The sequence below is a fragment of the Gopherus flavomarginatus genome, chromosome 6, assembly GCF_025201925.1.
Source record: "Gopherus flavomarginatus isolate rGopFla2 chromosome 6, rGopFla2.mat.asm, whole genome shotgun sequence".
Lineage (NCBI taxonomy): Eukaryota > Metazoa > Chordata > Testudines > Testudinidae > Gopherus > Gopherus flavomarginatus.
The window spans coordinates 15,641,816-15,659,208 of record NC_066622.1 but is presented as its reverse complement, the minus strand read 5'-3'; the positions used below and the strand labels follow the sequence as shown (position 1 = coordinate 15,659,208).

The window sequence follows — 17,393 nt, the reverse complement described above, 5'->3', positions numbered from 1 at the left end:
CTTCCTTGAGTGTTCTTTGAGCACCTTCACACTGCGGCCACGCTGATTGTTTTGCAGCCATTTTTTTTGTCTTTTGCTAGTTGCTCTTCAGATTCTTTTTGGGCCTGCCTAATTATATTTTTGCACTTGAATTGCCAGAGTTTATATGCCTTTCTATTTACCTGAGCAGGATTTAAGTTTCAATTTTTAAAGGCTGACTTTTTTCCTCTAACTGCCTGCTTTATGTTGTTTAGCCATGGTGGCATTTTTTTTGGATCTCATACTATTGTTTTTTGGGCTTTTTTATTTTTATTTTTTGGTTTGGGGTGTACATTTAGTTTGAGCCTCTATTTGTCCTTAAAAAAAAAAAAAAAAAAAAAAAAAAAAAAAAGTTCCATGCAACTTGAAGACATTTCATTCTTGTGACTGTTCCTTTTAATATCTGTTTAACTAGCTTCCTAATTTTTGTTCCCCTTTTGAAGTAAAATGCTACTACAGTGTGGTTCTTTGGTATTTTCCCCCCCTACAAGTATGTTAAATTTAATTAGTGTGGTTGTTGTTACTGAGTGGTTCATCTTTATTCACCTCTTGGACCAGATTGTGTGCTCCACTTAGGAGTGACCAAGAATTGCTTCTCTTGTGGGTTCCAGGACTTGCTGCTCCAAAAAGCATTCATTAACGGTGTCTAGAAATGTTATCTCTGCATCCTGTTCTGAGGTTATATTTACCAAGCCAATATGGGGTAGTTGAAATCTCCCATTATAATTGTGTTTTCTGTTTTTGTAGCCTGGCAAAGTGCTCAGGGAGATTAGAAATCAGTCACCATCTTAGTAAGAGTATAGCTGTTTACTGACCATTCAAGCATGGAATTTCTGTCCATGGGGATTCTATGGTATAGTGTGATTCACTTAAGATTTTTATTATATTTATGCTTTCTTTCAATATAGTGCCACTCCCACATCAGCACGATCTACTCTTGTCATTCTTGTATCTTGTGTACCCTGGTATTACTGTGTCCCATTGATCATTATCGTTCCACCAAGTTTTTGTGATACTTATATCAATAATGTCATTTAACACCCGGCACTCAGGGTCACCATCTTAGTTTTTTAGACTTAGTTATATGTAACCTCATATACCAGGTTACAAACTGATCAGCAGGGGTTGATCAGTCTTCCCCCTCCCCCCCCCGCCCCTCCCAGTTGCGTAGCAGTACTGCACAACTGACCAAGTGCCTAACAGCAGTGTTTCAGAGTCTCTGAAACCTGAGACATGGGCTGCAATAATGGAGATAGACTAGTGCCCTCATCTTGCAACTGCATTTGTGCCTGCTGGGGGTCCTAGTGAAGCCAAGAGATCTCTGAGCAGAGCGAGAGGTCACCTCATGCAGATAGTTGAAGAATCAGCCCCTAGATCAACTAATAGCTTTGAGGCATTCCTGTGGAAGAACTAGGACAGGTTTAGCGGGAGTGACTGGAGAGTTGTCTTGCGGACATACTTTCTTCAATAAAATTGAAGGAAAAAAATCCATTTAGAAACTTGAGAGGGTTTTTGTATTTCTTGAACTTCATTACTGAGAACATTTACTTGAAAATATGGACTTAGATTTGTCTCCTTTTTCAGTTGTCAGGTGTGCTATGGACTGGGATCTTTAGTTTGTGACTATATGAATGGTTAAGTCACACATTCAGGTGAGGAATAAATAGGAGAAGAGGACCTCTTGAGCAATCCCAGTCCTTATGAAAACAAAAGAAACGTCAGTATGAATGACATCTTTCAGCGATTCCAACATGGATTCTCTAGATTGAAGATGCATGTTCTCAACAAAACGCTACATTTTATATAATTGTGTTCTCTGTACAAACCTGCACCTGTTCTAGCAACACCTTCCTATGGAACACTGGGATGTGCCAATTGATATGTAATTTCTTGTCTTTGGCAGGCACATTCCCATGCCTTCTGTTGAATGGAATTGAGAATGTGTTTGCCAATGACTTCTTCTGTGGAATGCAATTGGATCTGTTTGGGTAAATACCAGTAGGGGGGTTTCTGCTATTGGAGTTGATGATTCCCTAGTGGAGGGCTGTAGTTATGCTTCTGAAGGATGATCATGTTCTCAGTACTAGTGTAGTCCTGCTTCTACATTAGGGGTTCTCAAACTGGGGTCGGGACCCCTCAGGGGATTGCAAGATTATTACATGGGGGGTCGTGAGCTGTCCACTTCCACCCCAAATCCTGCTTTGCCTCCAGCATTTATAATGGTGTTAAATATATAAAAGTGTTTTTAATTTATAAGAGGGGGTCAGACTCAGAGGCTTGCTATGTGAAAGGAGTCACTAGTGTGAAAAAAAAGTTTGAGAGCCACTGTTCTACGCTTTGTCATAGACCTGAGATAACAATATAATGCCAGTGGAGTTACATCACTGTGTAACTGGTGTAATGAAGCTGAGAACTAGGCCCTGTTTGTACGTACACTGTCCCTTCAGTCTCTCTTCATAAGAAAGTCTCATCATGCTTCTAAACTTTTAATTGTTTGTCCCCAAGTCCTTTCCATGGGGCATAGAACTGAACACATTCCTGGTGAGAGGACATAGTACTATTTGTTGTCTAACTATTTTTATTTACTCTTCTCAATTATAATAGTTTCACTGATTGGTTATCCATAATAAAGGAGAAATAAAACAGGAAACGGTAATGCCAAAAGAATCATCATTTGCCAAGTAAAAGTTCTCAAATCCTGTTGGGAAAACATGATTTTCTATATTAGGAAAAAAAGACAGCTACCTAATATTCCTACAACTGTTGGAAAGCCTGTTACAGTATAGGAAGACTAAAGGATACAGTTATATTAACATACAGTGGTTTTAATGAATTCGGGAAGGACACTCTACCTTATGATTTATCAATTTTAGTCCTGCATTACTTTTTTCTTTATCATTCATTGCAATTTAAAAGCTTTAGCTTAATCAAAATAAAATGCTAGCTTCTCATCTGGCATCATTTTAAGCTTTTGTTGGAAAGAACTGTGGCAGTTAGGCCTAAACTTGGGGTTTTTAATCAATTGGTATCTACTTCTTTCTGCTCATCTGTATAGCTCTAGCTATGGAACGAAAATGTAAATTTAAATTATATATTTAGGATCTTATCTATGTAGAAATAAAGGATGTCAGTTAATGACTTCAAAGTAACTATAATATTTGGGACAAAAATGCAGAAGCCAGCAGAGACGATCTAAATGGAGTAAGTGCAAGAGTGTAATTAGAAAAGCCAAAGAGAAGTTTGAACGGCTAGCCAAAAACTCCAAAGGTAATAACAACATGTTTAAGTACATCAGAAGCAGGAAGCCTGCTAAACAACTGGTGGGGGCCCCTTGACGATCAAGATACAAAAGGAGCGCTTAAAGACGATAAAGTCATTGTGGAGAACCTAAATGAATTCTTTGCTTCAGTCTTCATGGCTGAGGATGTTAGGGAGATTCCCAAACCTGAGCTGGCTTTTGTAGCTAACAAATCTGAGGAACTGTCACAGATTCAAGTGTCACTAGAGGAGATTTTGGAATTAAGTGATAAACTCAACATTAACAAGTCACCGGGACCAGATGGCATTCACCCAAGAGTTCTGAAAGAACTCATATGTGAAGTTGCGGAACTATTAACTGAGGTTTGTATCCTGTCCTTTAAATCGGCTTCGGTACCCAATGACTGGAAGATAGCTAATGTAAAGCTAATATTTAAAAAGGGCTCTAGAGGTGATCCCGACAATACAGACCGTAAGTCTAACGTCAGTACCGGGCAAATTAGTCAGAACAATAGTTAAGAATAAAATTGTCAGACATAGAAAAACATAAACTGTTTAGCAATAGTCAACATGGTTTCTGTAAAGGGAAATCGTGTCTTACTAATCTATTAGAGTTCTTTGAAGGGGTCAACGAACATGTGGACAAGGGGAATCCAGTGGACATAGCGTACTTAGATTTCCAGAAAGCCTTTGACAAGGTCCCTTACCAAAGGCTCTTATGTAAATTAAGCTGTCATGGGATAAAAGGGAAGGTCCTTTCATGGACTGAGAACTGGTTAAAAGACAGGGAACAAAGGGTAGGAATAAATGGTAAATTTTCAGAATGGAGAGGGGTAACTAGTGGTGTTCCCCAAGGGTCAGTCCTAGGACCAATTCTATTCAATTTATTCATAAATGATCTGGAGAAAGGGGAGAACAGTGAGGTGGCAAATTTTGCAGATGATACTAAACTCCTCAAGATAGTTAAGACCAAAGCAGATTGTGAAGAACTTCAAAAAGATCTCACAAAATGAAGTGATTAGGCAACAAAATGGTAAATGAAATTTAATGTGGATAAATGTAAGGTAATCCACATTGGAAAAAATAACCCCAACTATACATACAATATGATGGGGGGCTAATTTAGCTACAATGAGTCAGGAAAAAGATCTCGGCGTCATTGTGGATAGTTCTCTGAAGATGTCCACCCAGTGCGCAGAGGCAGTCAAAAAAGCAAACAGGATGTTAGGAATGTTTAAAAAGGGGATAGAGAATAAGACTGAGAATATATTGTTCCCCTTATATAAATCCATGGTACACCCACATCTCGAATACTGTGTGCAGATGTGGTCTCTTCATTTCAAAGAAGATATTCTAGTACTAGAAAAGGTTCAGAAAAGGGCAACTAAAATGATTAAGGCTTTGGAGAGGGTCCCATACGAGGAAAGATTAGAGGCTAGGCCTCTTCAGCTTGGAAAAGAGGAGACTAAGGGGGGATATGATAGAGGTATATAAAATCAGGAGTGATGTGGAGAAAGTGGATAAGGAAGAGTTATTTAATTTTTCCCATAATCCAAGAACTAGAGGTCTCCAAATGAAATTAATAGGTAGCAGGTTTAAAACAAATAAAAGGAAGTTCTTCACATAGCGCACAGTCAACTTGTGAAACTCTTTACCTAAGGAGGTTGTGAAGGCTGGGACTATAACAATGTTTAAAAGGGAACTGGATAAATTCCTGGTGGCTAAGTCCATAAATGGCTATTAGCCAGGAAGGGTAAAGAATGGTGTCCCTCGCCTCCGTTCATCAGAGGATGGAGATGGATGGCAGGAGAGAGATCACTTGATCATTGCCTGTTAGGTTCACTCCCTCTGAGGCACCTGGCATTGGCCACTGTCGGTAGACAGATACTGGGCTAGATGGACCCTTGGTCTGACCCGGTACGGCCGTTCTTATGTTCTTATGAGTACAAAATAGCTCAGATTTCATCCCAAAATTGTTTCAGACAATAAAGGAAGTCCTATGACCGAGATCTGGGTCATCAAAATGGTCGAAAAGACTCAATACCTGAACATTTATATGAGTTAATATTATCTTCAGTGACCTGAAGTCTTCTGTGAGAATTGCATTATCCTTAATCAAAACACCTACAGGGGTCTTAATGCTGTAGTTCATTTATTTTGTTTTCCCGTGTGTTTAATGCTCTTTTCTGAGAAGGTAGTTTTTATAAACCACTGGTATTAATTTAGTTGACTTGAATGAAATATGATGGCAACACCTGAGCAAGACACATTTGTTTTGAGTTATAAATCAGGAGATGAGGGGGCAAAGCAAAACTTACTGTCAGCATGGACAACATTTAAATCTAATATGCAGCTGATAATGATAAAGGAGGAAAGGTTTGCTTCTCCATCATTTCTACTTACTGTAAAACCAGACTACAAATTTTCCTGTAGGTGAACCCTTTCCTTGGATGTTCTTTGGAAGCACTTAGCTAAAAACTAAAGAGTGGAAATAAGATGTTCTCTTGCACAGCCCAAGAAACAATCGAGGAATGCTTAAGAAATACACAAAATAAAATGTCCGAAGTGGACTGTCACCACTTAAATAATCCACAGGATAGTTAAAAAAATAAAGCCCAAAGCCCTGTTGTAAGTCTCATAAAAACTCAGTTAGGAGCTCTTATCAAAATGAAAGAAATCTAAAAGTGGGATCCCAAAGATCAGTGGGAGGCATTATAACTCTTTGACCTTGGTATCTGAGGTGGGGCAGTCAGCAGCCCCAGCAGCCAGCTACAGATGTTTCTAAAGATCAAATCTCCTATTTGCACCATAGCTTGTCTGTGCTTTGAAGCTCAGTATTTCTCTTCTGGAGGGGGACATTCCTGATGCCTGAGGAATAGATGACCTTGTCAAACTCTTGTCAAACTCTTCTAAGGGAGTTTGTCGCTCTGCTCCATTTTAGCCACATGTGTGATGGGAAGAGATCATCTCCATTGCGTGACTGGGGCAGCTAGTTTGGAGATGAGCTTGGTGTCTGACAGATTCTCATATGTCCTCCCTGTAAATATAACTGCAGACATCTCTTCAGCAGACTTTGTCTCAAGATTCTCTGATTGGTTCTTGAGGACAACAAGCTGTGTGCACCATTTATGTCAGTGGGTCTCAAACTTCTTTACTGGTGATCCCTTTCACATCACAAGCCTCTGAGTGCGACCCCCCCCCCCCGCCAATAAATTAAACATTTTAAAATATATTTAACACCATTATAAATGCTGGAGGCAAGCAGGGGTTTAGGGTGGAGGTTGACAGCTCGCGACCCCTCATGTAATGACCTCACAATCCCCTGAGTTGTCCTGACCCCCAGTTTGAGAAGTCCTGATTTATGTGCATAAGCCAATTGGCCAGAAGACAAGTATTGGTACATGCTGTACTCAATGCAGTCAACTAGATGCTCCTCACCCTGATCGATCTGCTGCTGGACTTCTGCCTCCATAGTTAAACTTGGATGTTTCTTCACCTTAGTTATGCTAAGTTCAATCTTTATTTTTAAGTTAGAAGCTAAGATTTTTATTCGTTATTAGATGAACAGTGTTCTTGAATCCATTAACTAATTTGAGGAACCTGTTTCCCTTCAGTGCTGAACACCTCCACATTTACTGTCAGTCAGTACTTCTTGGTTCAAATGGGTGCCAAGAGGCCACTTGTTACTCTGACATTGTCACGTGCAATCAAAAGATGATTGTATTCCAAAACAGCAGCTTGCTTGAGCAATAAAATTAGTGGTGTTGTCATAATTAGAAGGGAGGGAGAGGGGTAGCCGTGTTAGTCTGTATCCACAAAAACAACAACGAGTCTGGTGGCACCTTAAAGACTCTCAGATTTATTTGGGCGTAAGCTTTCATGGGTAAAAACTTTAAGGTGCCACCGTACTCCTTGTTGCAATTAGAATGTGTACTCCAAAAGTCCCATGTTGGGCACTGGACTTGGAGTACATGATAGAAATCTGTGGTACATAGTGTATAGATAAGTGAGTGCCTGCATGATATGCAAGTGTTGGGTTCAAAAGGAAGACATTTAAAGGCTACATCAGTCTGCATTGATAACAGGGCATCTATCAAAATTCTTTAGATTGTGGGGTGAAGTGATCATTGAGCTGTAAAGTACAAGGCTTTGGTTTTCATGTACTGACAACTGACTAGCAGGCTCAAAATCTGTGACTCCCAAGCCTGCTCAGAGTACTTATTTTAGCTTCAGTGAGTCAGCAAGAGATTAGAAGGTAGGCAGTTACATAGCTCTGATCCTGTCTCATTGCGGCATTCTTTAAGTCCCCAGGAAATTTAGGAGTAACTTCTTATCCGGAAACCCACTTGCAGTGAGATAAGTGCAAACACCCAGACTGTTGTTGAGTTGAAGATGATTCATAAGCATTTAGACTTCTTTCTGTAAGATCATCTTCAAATTTAGTCAGTTTAAAAAAAATAACAGCCAGCTGAAAAATAATTTCAGGTGCTCTTTTGGCCTTGAGTTCCCCTTGCCTACTGTGTGGCTTTACAACTTCTGTCATCTTGTAAAAAATGTTAAATATTGTTGTGAAGGAACCCAAACAGAAGTGGAAATCTACTGTAGCAAAGGGAAACAGTGAAGCTGGCTGGACCCAGTGCTGTTAAATGAACAAAATAAACTAAAAGATAGAGAAATATGTTCCCTGTCCAATTCCTAAAACTCCTCCATTGCCCATTGCTGTGTCCAAATGATTATACCCAGTAGCATCACTGTGAGCTAACAGTACAAGACTGAAGTCTGCAGAAATTGATTCTCAATGTCCTCAGCTTCATGGTGCATCAACATGGAAGCCCAGGTAATCTTCTGTCTGAGAAGGGTATCCTTGGATACTACAAGTGAAAGACAACTTGATGGCTTCCTTTATATGTGTGTTTTACAGTAACAATTACCCTTGTAACGTAGGTCATACTGCAGGATGGATATCCTAAAAAGGCCACAGCTGCTGTTTATTCTGAAGTGAAGTGTCTGTCTATTCATTTCTGTAAATAATAAACATTTAAAATGGGAAACAGAAAGTTAAGCACTTTAAGTTCATATTGGGCCTAATTTATAATGATAGGTATTGTGGAGAAAGGTTCTTTGTATCTTAACTGTATATTTAAGATCCAGTGGACTTTTCTCCATCTTACTGTAGTTCTAACTCAGACACTCGAAGTGTGGCTTATGTATACAGATCTCAGGAACTCTCTCTGAGAAAGGGCATCTATATCCCTTGCCCTCTTAGACTTCAAAGAGTTACCAATCAGGAGGGGATCAAAGCTGCTGTCTGCTTGTTTCAAGAAGATACATCCCCTGCTAGATTCTGTTGTGTTGACTCTGCTAGTTTTAGGTTTTTGGGGTCCAGTTCTGCAGTTGTTTTTCCCATTGAACTGTTAAGTCCAGTGTGAGTTCTGCATGAGTGGTCACAGGATGGGGTCCAAGTCTCGATCACTTTCAGATGTAATGAAAACAAGGCTTGTAGTCCTGATGGGGTGAGAGGGTGAGTACTGTGCAAGTCAGCCCTCAACAAATCCACTCATCTACTTGTCATGGGAGTTAATTGTGGAGGGGAATAGCGCTTAGAAGCAGTGAGGAAGCGAAGGGAGCCTCTCTCTTGATGTGCTCAGGAACATCATGGAGGGAGGAAGGAGGCAATCTTCTTCCCCAGACCCTGCATACAGGCTGACAAGTAGGGAAACTGTTTTGTTTTGTTTGTTTAGTGACCTGTTATCAAAGGCTGATGCCAACTGTCCCAGTTAGTTTTGCCATTGGGTTATAAATCTGAGATGCAAATCTCTATTCCAGCCCAGGTTTCTTACTGAGCCATCACCACCACTGTTGTGTATAGAAAAACATCCAGTGGCAACTTCAGGTTTAAACCTACCTCTCCAGATCTAACTGGCTACTGCTTGAATCCACTCCTCCAACAGGATGGATCTAAATTGAGGGGAAAAAAAACAAATAATCCTTAAAGAGCACTTCTTAAATTTAAATTAAACACATGATAGGCTGCGTTACTGTAATCTATTAATATTAAAATAAAGAAAGCGACTAATCTTATTGAGTTAAAGGATGCTTTTTAATTTACATACAGGATTTTGGAAAAACATCTTTAACTCTTGAAGCAATTTAGGTTTTATAAATACGTCACAGTTCCTGTACTGCATTGAGTATCTGCAATATGAATCCCCATCACTGGAGATCTTAAGAACAGGTTGGACAAATACCTATGAGGGATGGTTCAGGTTTATTTGATCCTGCCTCAGTGCAGGGGGCTGAATTTGACCTCGAGCCAGCCCTTCATTTCTATGACTATTTCCAGTCTCTACAATGGAGGGAATGCTGATATTTACGTTATTCCAAATATCATTACTTTCAGTTTCTGTTATGCAGAAAACTTTTACTGTTATTATTTCTGGTTTCAGTTTAACCTAGCAGATGCAGAGAGAATATTTTCTTCATTTGGAATAGTTGACAGACAAAACTTGGAAAAAGCAGGAAAGCTTGTCTTCCTTGTCCAGTTTGTGAATATAAATGAAGGGAAGAAGATGTGATCTACCAATGCTAAAAGCTTGAACATGAGGCCAGATTTTGAAAGGTGAATGGGAGCCGACATCAGTGGTAGTTAGGCACCTAACTGACCTACACACTCTTGAAAATTCCACTGAGTACTTATCTGCCCCTTTTAGGTGTCTAAATATCTTGGACAGTGTGGCCCATGGTGACCAGAAACAATCCATCAATACACTGACTATTAATACTGTCTTTGGTTATAATACATCAATTTTAAATCAACTGTGTTTTGATAATTCCCCCCCCCACGTATCCAGCATATTTAAGCTTTTTATTGTATTAATAAAAAAACTAATTCAATGCTGGTTTTATGCATTTGTAATATAATCAGTTGCTATGAAACAATTTCTTGAAACAAAGCATGAATAAAAATTACCATCTAGCAGATTAAAAATGTATCAGTCACCATTTTCTAATGTAATAAAGTAAAAATTAAGAACCTGAATAAATGTATGTTGAGCTACATAACTGCATCTATAAATGTATATAGATACAGTTTATCTGCTGATTAGCAAAAAAGTACATATAGTGTAAAGTCATAGTTAGATTTGCTTGGTGATTGTCATAACTTTCTTTAGGAAAATAACTTTAAAAGTACAAATGCAAAATAAGATTAAAATCTGATTTTAAATCAAGGTTGCTATGTGTTGATTGAAATCATGATTAAAATCTGTGATTTAAATCAATTCATTCTGTTCTCCAGTCCCACCACTTAACAAAGTCTTAGGTGCAGCTAGGGTTTGTATGATGAAGTGCATGTATCCAGACTAGATGACCATAATGGTCCCTTCTGACCTTAAGTCTATGAATCTATAAATTGGGGGGTTTACTGCCCTGGTATTGCAACCCATGTCGCTGGCCAGCTGGAGCAAAAGAGCCCCCACCCTGAACTCAACAAGGCAGGTATTTAAACAGGAAAAGGAAGGGTTTGGTGGCTTTCAGAGGGATGGAAAAGGACACTGTCTCGTTTCATCCCCATGAGGAATGGAGCCAAGGGTCTGCCAGAGTCAGGTGGAGGTGGTGGTGGGAGAACTGTGGAATTAGCCTGCTTTTCATTTGCTGAGGACTGCATGCTGCTTGAAAGTCTCACCCAAGAGACCTATCTGATCTCTTGTCAGTTTGTTAATAGGGACTGACTGGAGCCTGCCCGGGGTTTGCAGTGGACTCTTTGCAGTGACACACATCTGGGGGAAGCCTGAGTGTGTCTTCCCTAAAAACAGGCTGAAGCCATAAAGCAACATTATAACTTGAGATAGAGTTGGGACATTCCTTCATGGCATTGTCTTTATTTCCTGAGCCTGATGCTATGGCTCCAGACCAGCCTTGCACAGTTGGAAATATTAATTGATTATAAACTTACCGTATGCCTTTTTTGATGCAATGTTGAGATGCAGGCACTGCCACTACCTGAGGCAGTGATAGAATGCTGTACATATCAATTCATAAATAAAATCCCATATACACTTAGTATACAAACAGATAGGCTGTACTTTGTCCTCAAAAGAACACTTTGCAGCTTCTTCATCTTCATGCTGTCCATCTACGTGTCAAGTTTTCTTTCTGCATCAATTTGAAAAATCAGGATTTTTCTTTTTGCAATGAGCAAGATGGAATTTTCATTGTTGGCCTCTTTAGACTTCACTGCAAAAAGGAGGCATAGTCACAATGGCATCCTTCTCTCCCATGTGGAGATGGGTCTGGACCTAAGCAGTGGTCTGACATCCCTGGGAATGCTGTGAGACTAGGGTAGATTGAGAACTGAACTTTTCATCTTGGAGACAATCTCAACTTACTTTTCTTTTAAACCTAGAACCTTCCAGATATTATAATTGTTAATCACTGAACTATATACTAGCCATGAAGAAAATGTTGTTCAGGGTGGTGTTGACCCTCATTCCTCCAGTTATGATGGAAAAACAATGGCAAACTCTGCTTAACTTAGGACTGAAAATACCTACAGTCATTTTTATCTGTTTCCATTGCAGATGGCCCTTATTCCAACAGGAATGTTCACAATGGGTACCGATGAACCTGAAATACAGCAAGATGGAGAATGGCCTGCTAGAAAAGTTCATGTTAGCCAGTTCTATATGGATCGGTACGAGGTCAGCAATGTGGAGTTTGAGGAATTTGTAAACGCCACTGGCTATGTTACAGAGGTAAGAGGAAAGCTACTCTACCTTCGACAGTGGGATTAGGTGTATGTCATAGAACCCTTCTGGGAAATTCAGACTTCACTCTTTTTTTTTTTTTTTTTTTTTTCTTTTTTTCCCCAAAGGAGGCCACGTTATACGTTTTGCTTGTAGATTTACAGGCCCTGGAAACAAATATGTTTCATCTTCCCACCAGTTGAGGTATAATATTTTTTGCTTTTAATCTCTTCTAGTTGGGAGCCTCCCCTCCTCCCCCCAAGGGCTGTTGACCCCCTGCAAGTGTGTGTGTGTGGTTTTTTTTTTTTTTTTTTTTGTTTTTGTTTTTTTTTTTTTTTTTTTACACACAGTATTTAGTTGGTTTAACTGAGAAAATAATCTTAAACTGAATGAACTGCAGACAGCACATGCTGAAGACCTTGGCCCAGATTCATGCCTGATGTGACTCCGTTTACTTCAGTAAAATTATGAATATGGTGTGTGGTATTTCCAGCAGGGCTCTAGGTATCTGAATTCAGGCAGGCTTTTTTTAGTTTGGGGAAAGCAGTGAAGACTGAGTGAGGGTGATAACCAAGTACCTGTCTATAATTGTGTCTTGGTGTAGTTAGGCTGATGTAGCAGGGCAACCCCCCAGTGTATATGTTCTGAGTTAGTGCTGGTTAACCTAGCAAAGCATGCTGCTACAAACGTTGCTTTTACTGGTGCTGCTCATCAGCATGGGTAAGGACCAGTGTAGCTATGCCAATACATATCCTTGGTATAGACAGGCCCTGATTGAGATTGCTGAATGTGTGCTTTTAACAAACCACATAAATGTGTCTAGGGAGGAGTTTAAGACACAGTACTCCAAATGGTGAGACAGCTGGAGAAACAGCAGGCTGGCCAAACTGCTTTCTAGCCATCTGGGCAATACAAGATTTGTTGCTTGGTATCCATTCCTCTTCTGAGAAACAGTAACCAACTCTGGAGGCCCAGATCTTTTCTGTTAGTTCAGAAGCTGTGATGACATGCCTGATGTGCTTTCTGTAATACATGTAAGCCATCTAGCCAAAATCAAGTTATTAGTAACTATTCAGGCCTGTGAGGGGGCCCGCTCTTGGAAGCAGAATCTTACTGGTAAACTGGTTTGGATGACGAGAATCCCTTTACCCTGCTTGCATAAAGTTCAGGCAGAGGGCTGAGTACAATTTGTACTCATTGAGCTGTTAGCTCAGTAATTGAGGTAAAAGTCAATCGCCTTAAGGTTGAACACGGGATCTTCATTGCAAACAGCTTCTGGAATGTGCTTTAAGCTCCAATGCCCATTGTATTATTATCTTGTGGGATGAAATCTATTTCTGGCTCTGCTTGATGATTTCAAATGGAATGGTTAGATGTTCCACTCAACACCCTGGCACAAGGCCACTTTGTACATGGGGTCTGGAAAAATAAACTCAGAGCTACAGTAAATAGTACTGAATCCACAGGCTTTTTGAGAAGCAGCCGAGATGATGTCTATAAAAACATTTGTTTGCAGAACTGATTTATCTCAGGTAAACAGAATACTAGCTTAATTAGTTTTTCTTTTCCAGCAAAAGGCTAGCTTGGGCTCCAGTATGGACAATAGTGATGATTTTCTGTAACTTTGTGTTTATGCACAAGTTGCAATCTTCAGATGCTCATAAATCCTGTTAAATCAAAACTAACTTTTTTTCAACAAGTTAAGGAACTAGTCCTCAGTGAAGACCTCTGTCAAGATCAAACTTCAGGCACTCTAGTTTGAGCCCTGTCCCTGAAAAAATGGCTGGAAATTCTTCAGATGGAAAAGGGATTGAGGGAGGAAAAGGGATTTTTACCCCGCCCCCTTTCTTCTTTCTAAGTCAAATAGCTGAAGGGATTTTGTCCAAACTCTGCACAATCTGGATTTTGAGTGGTGAACGTATGGGAATCTTCAGTCCTAAAACTGACTCTTTCAGAAAGTTATTAGAATGCGGAAACAAAGTTACAATGGAAGTAGTTTTGCAACCTTGACTACAGTGTCCTCAGCTGGGTGGCCTGTTTGGATAAACTCAAGCAGTGAAGTAGAAAGATAGTCATTGACTACCAGTAATTTGTTTAGACTCTCCTAATAAACCAACCCAGATATTAAAATACTTTTTGCTGTGCTGATGCACCTCATGTATTGTGAGTTAGTGAAATGGCTAATCACTTTGGTTTTTCCTCCTGAAAATGAGGTGGTTTTGTAGAACCCTGAACCCATTGAACCGAACTGAACTCCACCACATGAGGGTCATCCTATCCTTATTACTTGGCCCATTAATTTATACCTATGATTGCCTGTAATTCTTGTACGAGTGATGTACCCTCACTGCTTGCTGACTGTACCTTGATTCATCCACTTTAAACCTCCCATTGGGGATACTGCAGACTGTATGTTATGTGCTATCCAATATCAAAATACTAACATCCCCTTATACTCTGTATGGTACCCCCAATGACTAATAACTGAATTTTCAACACTCTGTATCATCTATCTTTAAACATTTCTTAATAAAATTTTAAATCTGTTAAGATAAATGGGTTTAAATAGTCCTTTATGGGTTTTGTGCCAACACCTTAGTATGTGGAGCCAGTGAGCATTTGAGAAGGAGTAAATCATGCCACTTAATTATTTTGTATGACTTCCAAAGTAAAGGAAGATTAATGGAATAGATTCCTTACTATTAATATTATGTACATCGCAGTATTGCTTTTTAAAAGCAAATCAGGACAATTGAAAAGGTTTCCAATTAATAGCTATAGAAATGTTTGCAGTACTTTGTTGAGCTGCCATCCGTTCCACTACTTCAGTCAGTCTGCACTTTATCTCAGTGACTCTTAAAGAACAACTATATCCCTGGGTAATGTGGCCTTTCATCCACTGTACTTCTGCTTAGTCTATTGTTTGCTTTAAAGCAAACTCATAATTCCTATTAGAAAGAATTAAATTAAGTCTATTATCTCCTTAATGGTTCCACTTGATGCTTTCTTAACACTTCCAATGGACTCTTACAATCTGCTTAAATTCAGTATGTTGTTTTTTTCCTTCTAGGCGGAGAAATTTGGAGACTCCTTTGTGTTTGAGGGTATGTTGAGCGAACAAGTGAAGAATGAAATCCAGCAAGCAGTGAGTAATGTGGTTTACAATTGGTAGAGAGCCTGACTAGTGACCACAAAGAAGGACACTTTAATACTGGAGGCAATAGTATTGTGCTGTGTACCCTAATCCATTTACAAGAATATTGGGATCTGCAATGAGGATTTGGATTGTAGTACGACAGAGGAGAATAATAGGCTTTGAGGGTTAGTTAGTACGGAGGGTTAGTGTGGTACTCTTTCACCTCCAGTGACCTGGGCTTCAAATTGGGAATAAGTGATTCCTTAAAAGTGCATATGGCTTGGTCTCCAATTCCAACTGCCCCCAGCGCTTTGATATAAACATAAGACTGGACTTAATAGTGACTCAGGCCAAGATTATTATTTGTATTGTGGCTGCGCCTAGGAGCCCCATCATGGAGTAGGACCCCATTGTGCAAGATGTTGTACAGAGAACAGAAAGGTGGTCCCTGCCCCAAAGAGCTCACAGTCTAATATATTACAGTACCTGCCCACACTTCACTGGCTCTAGCCCCATTTATCAGAAACAAAGTGGATTGGAGAGGAGCCTAAAGTTACTGATTGAAGGGAATGGTTAAAAATTAATCCACATATTTAAAATAGGCCTTTCCGTGACAAAAGGCCTTTCTCTAGATTATAGGTCATAGAGGAATATACGCTAGTCAGTGGGACTGGCAATGGGAATTCTTGTGTTTTTTCCCCTAGATCTCCTGTAAATAAATCAGTTCACCTTTTTTGGGCCTCAGTTTGCCCATCTGTAAAAAGGATAATACCTACTATCAGGTCTTGTAAGGTTTACCTCATGCCTGAAAAATGTGCGGCAATCCTCTGCAGAAGAACAAGTGGTGGTCAGTGATTATAAATAACTTGCACCTTTTAAAAAAATAAAATAAAATAAAATGAAGGGCGACCTAAATATGAGCAGTTGAGAACTTAGCAATGTGGGATTTTTTTGCAGAAACAAAACCCTTCTACAAAGTGGCTTGCTATCCCTCCTCCTTCTGCCCCCAAAAGAGAGGCATATTACTGCAGTTTTCTGGTGCTGTATAGATGATTGCAGCCTTTCCTTTGTGCTTAAGGTGGAACAGTTTTCCCCTTAGCAGCATAGTGCTAAGAAGAGCAGCAGAGTATTACATTTTCCTTAAAAACTGCATAGGGTACCACGTGTGAGAGTTTTAGATTTTTATTTTGGCAGACTGTTAAAGACACACAATGATTTGGTATTAATACCTGATCACTTAACCTTCACAAAAGTGATTCATCTTACAAAGAGCATAGTGTGCTTTTAAGGGAAAATACTATGTCCAGGAGCAAGGACCTTATACAGAGCACTACAGAAATGGTAACACTAGGTAAAATTAAACATTGCATGCTTTACTTGCCATATGAAGAAGCAAAACTGGTAAATTAAAGGGAGGGGGCGAGCTTATGAGGCTTTTCAACCATAGTTTGAAAACTTCATTTTCTGATGGATGTGAATCTCATGGGTTGCCAATGGCATAACAGCAATTTGTTCCATCATTCTTGAAAGTGAAGGATAGCCTATGCTTTTTGTTGTTAACTAATATAAGGAAAGAAATATGATTGGAGTAGGGCTGTTAGGCATCTTGTAATGCTGTGCCAGAGCTTGGGGATTGTGGGGTATTAAACCATATTAAATTTTAATAAAGTTTTAAAAAACCCCACAACACCTAAAGCTTCCAGTACATATGTAATGATGTGTGCAAATGCTGAAGGTGGAAGAAATAAGAGTCACTGGATCCTGGTTGGGATCACTTGTATGCCTGGAAATGTAAAAGCTGGCAGGGAATGTTCCAGAGTTGTGTGAAATCCACACTGGCCTCCTAGTGCTGTGCTGCAGAAATCTACAAAGTGGGTTGTGGTTAAACAAACCAACCTCATTCTATAGTATTTTAAAGTGAGTACTTTTGTAGCCTAGCGTTGGCTTTTTTGTATAAACAAATACTATGTATATGGGAGCCACTTGCCTTGATGTTGTATCAAAACTGTCGGGGTATTGGCCATAATGCTAATAGAAGCAGAATTGCGCTGAAGAGCTGGCATGGAGCCCAAACTGGTTCTCTGCTGCTGCTTCCCCATACAGATTTTCCGTATTTGGTTAGAGTAACTTTTAGAGGATTGTCCTTTTGTTTTTCAGTATTTATTATTAGGATGTCTTTTAAGTCACTGGCATGCAGAACATCCTCGGGTTTGGCATGGAAAAAGATATTGCGCTGA

At 39.6% G+C, this 17,393-nt stretch overlaps 1 protein-coding gene across 4 annotated transcripts in view; it reads left to right on the top strand.

Moving 5' to 3' along the window:
* The window catches only part of SUMF1 (sulfatase modifying factor 1), a 353,454-nt gene that overhangs the window by 3,471 nt on the left and 332,590 nt on the right, over positions 1-17,393 (top strand). For 3 of the 4 annotated variants that reach the window (XM_050957524.1, XM_050957523.1, XM_050957525.1), the window contains exons 2-3: positions 11,856-12,029; positions 15,091-15,165. In XM_050957524.1, coding sequence (XP_050813481.1) covers positions 11,856-12,029; positions 15,091-15,165 — 249 coding nt within the window. The remainder of the gene's footprint in view (positions 1-11,855; positions 12,030-15,090; positions 15,166-17,393) is intronic. The other variant, XM_050957526.1, reaches the window with a different exon arrangement.